This window comes from Scylla paramamosain, chromosome 25 (genome assembly GCF_035594125.1).
Source record: "Scylla paramamosain isolate STU-SP2022 chromosome 25, ASM3559412v1, whole genome shotgun sequence".
Lineage (NCBI taxonomy): Eukaryota > Metazoa > Arthropoda > Malacostraca > Decapoda > Portunidae > Scylla > Scylla paramamosain.
The window spans coordinates 764,871-775,000 of NC_087175.1; the positions used below are offsets into that span (position 1 = coordinate 764,871).

The 10,130-nt window shown below is 40.4% G+C and overlaps 1 protein-coding gene across 1 annotated transcript in view; it reads right to left on the reverse strand.

Annotated features, from left to right (window-relative positions):
* Positions 1-414: 414 nt before the first annotated feature.
* Positions 415-10,130, reverse strand: part of LOC135113054 (transcriptional regulator Myc-B-like) — a 20,065-nt gene continuing 10,349 nt past the window's right edge. The window contains exons 3-4 of the mRNA XM_064027992.1: positions 8,332-8,663; positions 415-5,560 (exon numbers count right to left, since the gene is read on the reverse strand). Coding sequence (XP_063884062.1) covers positions 5,249-5,560; positions 8,332-8,663 — 644 coding nt within the window. The 3' untranslated portion in view covers positions 415-5,248. The remainder of the gene's footprint in view (positions 5,561-8,331; positions 8,664-10,130) is intronic.

The window sequence follows — 10,130 nt, forward strand, 5'->3', positions numbered from 1 at the left end:
TCTCTCCAATGCTAGAAATTCTCTCTTTTTTTAGTATTTTTCTCTCCATCTCTCCAAGTATTTTTTCTCCATCTCTCCATGTCTCCAGTATTTTCTCTCCTTCACTGCAATATTTTTTCCTCCAAGTATTTTTGTTTCTACTTCTCCCTTATTTTTCCCTTCATCTCCATCAAGTATGTTTCTCTCCATCTCTCCACTATTTTTCTTCCATATCTCAGTTTTCTCTCCATCCATCCAGTATTTTCTCACCTCCAGTATTTTTCCTCCCCTTATTTTTTCCCCCCTTCTCTCCATCTCTCCTGTACTTTTCCTTCCATTTCTTTTACTTTCTCTCCATCATTCATTTTTTCCCCTCCACCTCCCCTCCACTGTTTCCCTCCACCTCCCTGCAAGGAACACAAACAAACAGGTGGATTGTATAGCTGGTATATTTATTTTCATAACATGTTGCTATAATAATAAATGACTTCAAATAATAAAAAGATTGATAAATTTCTCCATAAAACAATTTTCCATTCAACCAAATAGTAACATTTCTTTTTCTTTCCTTCTTCTTCTTCCTATTCAGACTTAAAGATATGAAAAATGGCAATTCTTACAAATTTATAAAAGGGGGAAGGGGGGGCCAGGGGGGCAGGTAGGTTTGTTTTTGGTTAGGTTTTCTTGTTTGTGTTGTATTGGAGTGAGTGGAGCGAGGAATCTTTGAAAGGGTCCAAATTTCCTCGCTTGCTATGGGAGACAATTTGGTAAAGCTTAAAATGTGAGGGGAAAAAAATAAAAATAAAAATAAAAGGTAATAATATTGTTTTGATCTCACCTTGGGATGGTAAACAGGGGAACCAATACCAGGAATGGTGAATAGTGAACAGTTTGTATGTATGTATGTATGTATGGCTGTAAATTTTGACCTAACAGACTGGGTTGATCACACTTTGAACTGGGACAAACAGGGAGGGGGACCAATAACAATAATAATGAATAATGAATACAATAATGAATAATAATAATAATAGTATGTATGTATGCATAACTATAAATTTTGACCTTACATGATACAAAACAGGCCCAAAAATTTGTACATTCATTATAGAAAGAGTGAGTGAGCCACCGTGCACGTTGCAAGTCCAAACGCTTCCAAACACGCCTAAACTAACGCTACGTACGCTGAAAATGTGAAAAAATAGATCTATATTTCATTTTTTTTACTTTTTTTCTCTCATTTTTTTTTCATTTTCTTGTTTCTGTTCAGCATCAAACTCAGCTGGTGTGCACGGAGACCCAGGGCAAATGGGGGTGTGGGGGACTGGCGGGGCGGGGCGGCACACCCCGCCAGCAAAACACAACGTCCGGACAAAAAAAAAATATATAAAAAAAAAATAAATAAAAAACAAAGTAAAATAAAATAAAAAAAAATATTGAAAAAAAATAATCGAGCTTATGTATGTGAAAAAATCTGTAAAAGTACAAATTCCTATTTATTTACACTACATATTCTGGATATACGTGTGTATGTGTGTGTGTGTGCGTGCGTGTGTACATGCCTCTGTCCCTGCATGTGGCCATCTCTCTGTATATTTTTACGTATATCCTGCCTGCCTGCACAGCCTGTGCTAATGTGGGTGCAGGCTTGCCCTCCTGTAGGCCTGGCAGGGTGGGGTGGGTGGAGAGAGGCCACTGGCAGGAGGCAGGGTACAGTTACAGGGTACAGGGCCCTCAGCACAGCACAGGCCCTCTTGAAATCATCAATTACTTAATTAAATTTAGTTTACATTATAAATGTGAATAGATTTTGTATCATTAAGTTATAATTTTAACAGTATAATCACTTTTCCTGATGTTAAATAGTTAAGTTCATGATATATTTAAGTTACAAGTGTGTGAATGAATTAAACCTTTCAATATTTCCTCTGACAAAGGTTCACACACCCACACACAAACACACAAACACACGCACGTACAATCTCTCATTTTGATTCTGCCTTGACGACTGTCAGGGTGCAGCAACAGACAAACAATGCTTCCTGTCAACATCACCAATGTTTTAGGGTTGTCCACAGCAGGTGGCGGCTAACTGTTCGTTGCAGCAGCAGCAGCAGCAGCAGCAGCAGTAAGTACAAAAGTGAGCAATGGGCAGGAGGGGGTCAGAAGGCCTCGTGACAGCCAGCCAGGCAACATACAAAATGGTGTAGCAAATGGGTTGTTTTGTTATCTACCTCTATATCAACATTATGTATTCACTATTTATCCTTCAAACTAATTACGTTGAGCATTATTCTGCATGTGATGTGCTTAAGGAGAGGATCAGGCACTGCTGTACACTAAATCTTATGCATTAAGTACAAAAAGTTACAGACACACACACACACACATACACACACACACACACACACATGCACACTCTCTCTATACACATATATATGGCAACCAAGCTTCAAGAAAACAGTAGATACAAAACACACAGGTTTGAACACGGGCATACATACAGTACAAGGCTTGGCTAGGCTTCCTCGCCTAAAGGTATATATATAAAGTTATCAAAACATTATCAAAAGGGAGGAGGATAGGCCTAACTGTCTCTTGTAGGCCTCAACACAGCAGCCCAAGTCTCCTTAAAGCACCAATGCAGCGCTATCTTCACTACAAACACACGCGCACACAAGCACACACGTACAAACACACCCACAACCTCTGTCTTTTTTTTTTTTTGTCTGCCATTAGACGAATGAGAATCATGGAAGTAGGGACCACACACACGCGCACACATACATACACGCACACACAGGTACGGGTCTTCTCGTGCACACTGGGAGGCTGGGAGGCTGCTGGCATGCACGCTAGGGAGGTGGGGGGCGGGGAGAGGGGAGGTTCTGGTCTTGTCTGGCTGTTGGGTTACCATAGGAATCTTGACTTGTACACCTTCAAAACGTCAACTTTCTTGTGCCTTGAATATTAGGTTAGGTCTGGTTAGGTTAGGTTGGGTTAGGTCTGGTCTGGTCTGTGTTGCAATAAAATTTAAGTTTCCCTTAACAATATTTTAATTTTCTGCTTGTCTTGAATACTGTGTTAAGTCAGGTTAGGTCTGGTCTGGGTTGGGTTGGGATCAAATTTTAACTTCCTTCTAACAAAATCTTAACTTTCTGCCTGCCTTGAATACTGTGTTAGGTTAAGTTAGGTCATGACTTTGTGCCTGCTCTGAATACTGGGTTGGGTCTGGTTAAGCTAGGTCTGGGTGTGTTGGATTGGGATAAAACTTTATCTTTCTTCCTACAAAATCTTCACTTTCTACCTCTCCTCTCCTGGGCTGACCTGTGAATGAGCTCACTGCGGCAAAGAAGTGACCTAAGTGTGAGTTACTGTCTGTCTGTCTGTCTGTCTGTCACTGCTCCTCAAAACACTGCATTGTTACTTCATTACTCAAAAAGGTTAAGGCTGTGTGTCTGTCTGTCTGTCTGTCTGTCTGTCTGTCACTGCTCCTCAAAACACTGCATTGTTACTTCATTACTCAAAAAGGTTAAGGCTGTGTGTCTGTCTGTCTGTCTGTCTGTTTGTCTGTCTGTCACTGCTCCTCAAAACACTGCATTGTTACTTCATTACTCAAAAAGGTTAAGGCTGTGTGTCTGTCTGTCTGTCTGTTTGTCATTGCATTGTTACTTCAGGTGTCTGTCTCTGTGTCTTGCATTGCTAAGTTAGTCTGGTATATGGTCTGTTTGTCTGTCTGTCTGTCACTCCCCACCACAGCCTCCTTTACTGCCTGTCTGTCTGTCAGACACTGGCTCTGCATGGTTAAAATGATGTATTGTTAAGGCAGTTTAGTGTGTGGCCTGTCTGTCTGTCTGTCTGTCACTCCCCACCAGTCTAAAACAGCCTCCAAGCCTCACACAAGCTCTCTCTCTCTCTCTCTCTCTCTCTCTCTCTCTCAGCACACAGTATCCTAAGATCATGGCAAGCAATATAGATATAATATATATTTATATAATATATAACTTAAGGAACATACAACTGAGTTATCATTTTTTTTTTCATCATTTTCTGTGTCTCGGTAAAGCACAGGTGTTACCGACATCCTACGCATCTCTCTCTCTCTCTCTCTCACCCCTCTCTCTCTCCCTCTCTCTCTCTCTCTCCGAGGAACACAGGCGCCCCACCACACGCAGCGGTGCACTTTGGTATAATTCCTGCAGTAGAAACTAAGCAAAAAAAGACTCCTCCACATGAATATAGATAGAAAAAGTAATAATGATGATAATAATAATAAGAGAAAACACACAAGCCTCTCCTCTCTATATCTGCACCACCACCACCACCACCACCACCACAACGCCTCCTCAATAAAGATAGAAAAGATAAAATATTAATGATAATGAAAAAGGAAAGAAAATCAGTCTGTTCTTTCCACCACCAATCGTCACCAGCATCAGTAATAATAATAATAATAATAATAATAATAATTTTGATGCTTCAACAAGATTATTTCACCATCAAAAAATTAAATGATATGAAACAAGATTAGCTAATTATCATCTATTTTCACTCTCTCTCTCCCTCTCATTGAATTCCATCACAAGTAACTCAGATAAACAGTAATAATATTCAGATAAAATTTAACTTCTCTTCCCAACTTCTTCCCACAATTCTACTTGTAAATTTCTGTTCCTTTTCAAAGTCCCAACTTTTTAAAATTTATCAGAAAACATCAACATTATCCTTTCTTCTCCCTTTCTCTCTCAGTCTCTCTCAAAACAGTACAAAAAAATCTCTCATTTTCTTTTTAGCCGTAGTTAATTAAAGCATCAGTCGCCAAAACTCAATAAAAAATAATAATAATTCCTTTTTTTCCTTCCTAGGGTCCTTTTTGGCGACTCCATGTCAGGCACTAGGAGTAAACACACACACGCACACACACTTACAGACACATGTACACACAGACACTCAAGTAACAGGCTAGTAATATTACAATGAATGCTCCCCTCATAGTAGTAGTAGTAGTAGTAGTAGTAGTAATAGAAATAGTTCCTAGTAATCGGATAATTATTATATACACACTCACTATAGAAAATCATTTAGCCTTATCACTAACTGTACAAACAAGAGGAAGAAGCGACGAGGAGGAAGAAGAGGAACGCTGGGATGCACAGACAAGAAAAATAAAGAACAAAGAGCGTAGAGTAAAAAAAATTATAAAAACCGAGAGGAAACACAAACAAACTTAAAAATAAACAGGAAATATGTAGAATTCTGAGGCTTAAGCTCAACTGGAGGTACCACAACACAAAGCTTTCCTCTGCTCAAGCTCCTGCAGTTGTCTCTTAAGCTTCTCCTTCTCCCGCAGCAGTCGGAGCTCTGCCTGCTGGAGGTTTTTGCAATGGAGGGCTGCCTTCTTCAGAATCTGCACTTTAGGGGCCTTCTCCTGGATCTTGGTGTCTGGGACCAGCTGGCGGAGAGTCTCAAAGGCATTCCGCAGGTCGACTCTCCTCTGCCGTTCCAGGGAGTTGTGGACCGACCGCCGCCCCTCGTCATTGTCCCCCTTGTTCCTCCTCCTGTGCTTGGTGGACTTGACGACCTGCCGGGGAAGTGGTTGTTGAGTTACGGATGTTAAGGTCGTTTGGTTGGGTTTTGTCAGGTTGTGTGGGTTTAAAGGGTCTTGTTTGGTGTTATATAAGATTGTTAGGGTAGGTTAGATGTGTTTGTTGTCTAGTTAGGGTTGTTAAGGGTTGTTTGTGATGTTTGGATGGTTATGAGAGGTTGTGTGTGTTTGTAGTGATTGGTTAGGCAAAGTTAGGGTAGGGAAAGTTGTGCTGGTTGTTCAGTTAAGGTTGTTAGCATTTTTTGGTTGGGTTTGTGAGGTTATGTGGCTCTAAGGAGACTTATTAGGCATTATATAAGCTTGTTAGGTTAGGGTAGACATGTTTGTTGTTTAGTTGGGGTTGTTAACAATTAAAAAGCATTGTTAGGAAAGGTTACAAGAAGTTATTTTTGTTTGTAATGAGTACTTAGGCATTATATAACCTAGCTAAGACTGACAGTAAAATTAAAATAGTACACATATGTTTGTTATGAAAATTTATGATTGTTTAGGTACACAGCAGAGGGAAAGGTGACATAATTAGAGGTGTCAAGGTGAAAAGGGCATGTCAGAGGAGGCAAGACATGTTTACAAAGAGAATATAGGACTGTTAAGGTAGATATCATAGTCAGGATAGCCAGCAGAAGGAAGGGTTATGTAGCTAGGTTCAATACAAGAGTTGAAATAAGTTAGGTGTGTGTGTAATGATCTGTAAAAGGCAATTATGTAGTTGGGATTGTTAGGCTTTGTGGTACTGTTAGGATAGGTTAGATACATAAATTAGATATGGATATAAGCAGTAAGAAATGTATTCAAAGGTATATCTATGTGGATGAATGGGTAAATATAGAATAGGTTGTGTTTACTGAGCTGTCTGGGTTAGGAAGGTTAGTGAGAGAGTTAGGGAAGAGTAGATAGGTATTATATATAATGACTTGTGTTTGGTAGAGTCATGCAGTTAAAGGCGGGGTACGCTAGATATGTTTAATTAGGCTTGTCAAGACTTATGGTTTGGTTAGGATAGGTTGGGAATGTTTTTTAAGATGATTTAGGACTGGTAATGCTAAAAGTTGAGTTAGGATAGATTAGGAATGCCTGTATTGGTAGTTAGGATAAAGACTGGGTGGGTAATGTGATAAGGAAAGGATAAGAGGTAAAATGATAGAAATATGCATGTTGGGTTGGGAAAAAAGATGATTAGGATTAAGAATTGATAGGATAATGTACGTGACAGTTTGGATACGGAAGGAAAAGATAAGATAGTTGAAATAAGATAGAATATGAATATGAAAAGGTAAACAAACAAATGAATAGGGAAATAAGTAAAGATTAAGAAAGAAAATAAACAAACAATTATAGAAAAGAAGCTCAAAATATATGAGAAAGAATATTTAAGAGTCAATATAGCCCTTTTTTTTTTTTTTTTCTCCTTTTCTCATTCCCTATCTCCTCTCCTCCCCTCTCTTCTTTCTACCTATATATTTCAGAATTACGATTCTAGTTCTCGATATTACCGTTTATTTCATTATATATTTATCTTACAGCAGTTACAAAAGTGCAAGAAAATGTTAATTCATGCCAATGTCGATATTTTGGTGATTTGAACGACGCACAAAATTACTAAACAAAAATTACAATATGAAACTAAAATAATTAGTAGTAAAGGAAGATTGTATGCATGATAGATGACGATTCTTCTTTCAATAACTACGTTTTCTCATAGCAAAAATGTAACACTATTTAAACCAACTTTTAATATCACAATCAAACTAAATCTAAAAAACAAATAAAACCAAATTACAAAAAAATATATACAAAATCACGCATTTAGAATATTTTAACACATTTTAATTACGATATTATTATAAAAAAGAACTTCATCTGACTGGAAGACCACCACCACCATCACTTCGAGACGAGCAATGGTCGACGTAATATTACGCGTGAGTGAGTCCGTGAATTATCGTGGCACATCGCCGATCTGGAGGCCTGTCCGTATCTGTGGCTGCGAGGGAAGGACACCGGGGGGATAGCAAAGGTAAATACGAGCTAATGAACATTGGGAGTTTATTTATTTACGAGTATTTATGATGTAATGACGGGCGGGATAAGCAGGGTTGTCTTACGTGCCATGTGCTGTGTTCGTACGTTACTAATCTGCTTTATTTCAGCATTATGTGAGTGTCTACTTAATCTAATGGTAAAATATGCATGAGAGCTAAGTGAGGTGCTGCAGTCGTGGTAATTGGACGTGATGTGGCTAAAAATCTGAGAAATAGCGGAGATTTGGCAGAGTCGCGATAGTTTCCCGTGAGAATACGATGAGTTTGGGTTGATTCCTATTTTTCTTGCGGTCTATTTACCATTGCGAGTCGCTGTTTTCGGAATACAGAGCAGTGTTTGGTGCACCTGAGCTGCGTGGTAGGAAATGAAGGCTGTGAATGAGTTAGGGAAGTTGTGTGTGTGTGTGTGTGTGTGTGTGGGCAGGCGGGCGGGCGGGCGGGCTGTGTATGTGATAGTGTTAAGGTTGTAGTTGTAGTAGTAATGGTAGTAGTTAAACAGTAAGAGAAAAAGAAAAATGAAACTAAATGAAAAAAATAATATTTGAACAGCAATAAGAAAAAAAAAATTCAAATAATAATAATAATAATAATAATAATGAATAGAAACAAGCAAAAATAAACATTAACCCAAAAAACAACAACAACCCAATTATCCCCTCCCCTCCCCCCCCCCCCAAAAAAAAAAACAAGCCCCGAGCACCGTACCTCAGAATGATAGTCCCTCATTCTCTTGGTGTACGCCGCTGGCTTGCCCTGTGTCTTGATCTTCACCGAAACAAGTCTAGTAGGGGCCGCCACCTCGCCACCATCACCACCAGTACTCGCAACGCCATTTTTGTTCTGCCTGTTCCTCACCGCCTCTTGAATCGCCAGCTGCAGTTGTCGCTTCACGTCCACAGAGGCTTTGGTGGTGGTGGTGGTGGTGGCTGGGGTCTGGGTGGCGGGAGGGAGCAGTCTCGAGTTGGTGGTGGTGGTGGTGGTAGTGGTGGTGGTGGTCATGTCCTGTTCTGGGCAGGATACCACGTCTACTTCGTCCTCTGAAATTGCGGTATTGGGTTAGGGTGGTGGTGGTGGTGGTGGTGGTTGTGGTGATGCTGGTGGTGGTAGCAGAAGTTGGTTGTAAGATTATTTATTTTTTACTTGTAGGATTAATAGTTTTTATCTATCTACTTATCTATCTATTTATATGTTTGTCTGTCTGTCTGTCTGTCTATCAATCTACCTATTCCGTATCTTTCCTTCCCTTTCCGTTTTATCTTTCTCCATCTGTTCGTCTTTATTTCTCTCCTTAAATATATCAGTATGTATATGAACGTATGTATGTATGTATGTATGTGTATTCCAGTGACTTCCTTCATGCATATATACAAACACTACCTGTTCATTATCCATCCAGTATTCATAACGACATTAATACACATGCTTATACATATACAGTGCTATAGTAATCATGAGAGAGAGAGAGAGAGAGAGAGAGAGAGAGAGAGAGAGAGAGAGAGAGAGAGAGAGAGAGAGAGAGTTTGATTCAACTTTTAGCATTCCACACATAGTCACTCACTCACAGCCCTTCCCCTCTTCCTCCTCCTCATCTTCCTCTTCCCTTTCCCCTCTCTTCTTCCTCCTGCGGGCATTCCCAAGCGTGTGTCATCGCCTTGGGTACAGCCCCCCCCTCTCTCTCTCTCTCTCTCTCTCTCTCTCTCTCTCTCTCTCTCTCTCTCTCTCTCTCTCTCTCTCTCTCTCTCTCTCTCTCTCTCTCTCTTTGATCATATGAAAAATAGGAAGAAGTGTTGTGTGCAGCCTCTGATGTGGAGGAGGAGGGAGGAGGAGGAGGAGGAGGAGGAGGAGGAGGAGGAGGAGGAGGAGGAGGAGGAGGAGGAGGAGACACTACAGAGAAAGAGAAGGAAAAGAAAAAAGACGCAACGAGAGAGAGAGAGAGAGAGAGAGAGAGAGAGAGAGAGAGAGAGAGAGAGAGAGAGAGAGAGAGAGAGAGGACTTGGCACCCAAATCTGGGATGGCGACACAAGCTAGCCTGGCATTCATGAGACCAGACAGACAGTGCCAAGGACCTCGAGGGGGAGAGAGAGAGAGAGAGAGAGAGAGAGAGAGAGAGAGAGAGAGAGAGAGAGAGAGAGAGAGAGAGAGAGAGAGAGACGGTGAGAGCAAAGCAGACAGGAAGAAGAGTTAGATTTCTGTGTTGTGGAGTAAGACGAAACATTAAACTAGCTTTAGTGCCAAGAGAGAGAGAGAGAGAGAGAGAGAGAGAGAGAGAGAGAGAGAGAGAGAGAGAGAGAGAGAGAGAGAGAGAGAAACTATGAATCTTTTGGGGAAGAGAGGAAGAAAAATTTATGAAGAGGAAGGGATGCTGAGAGAGAGAGAGAGAGAGAGAGAGAGAGAGAGAGAGAGAGAGAGAGAGAGAGAGAGAGAGAGAGAGAGAGAGAGAGAGAGAGAATGTACTTTGATTTTTTTGAGACGAAGAAAGAGAGAAGAATCTTGAAAAGAAGGGA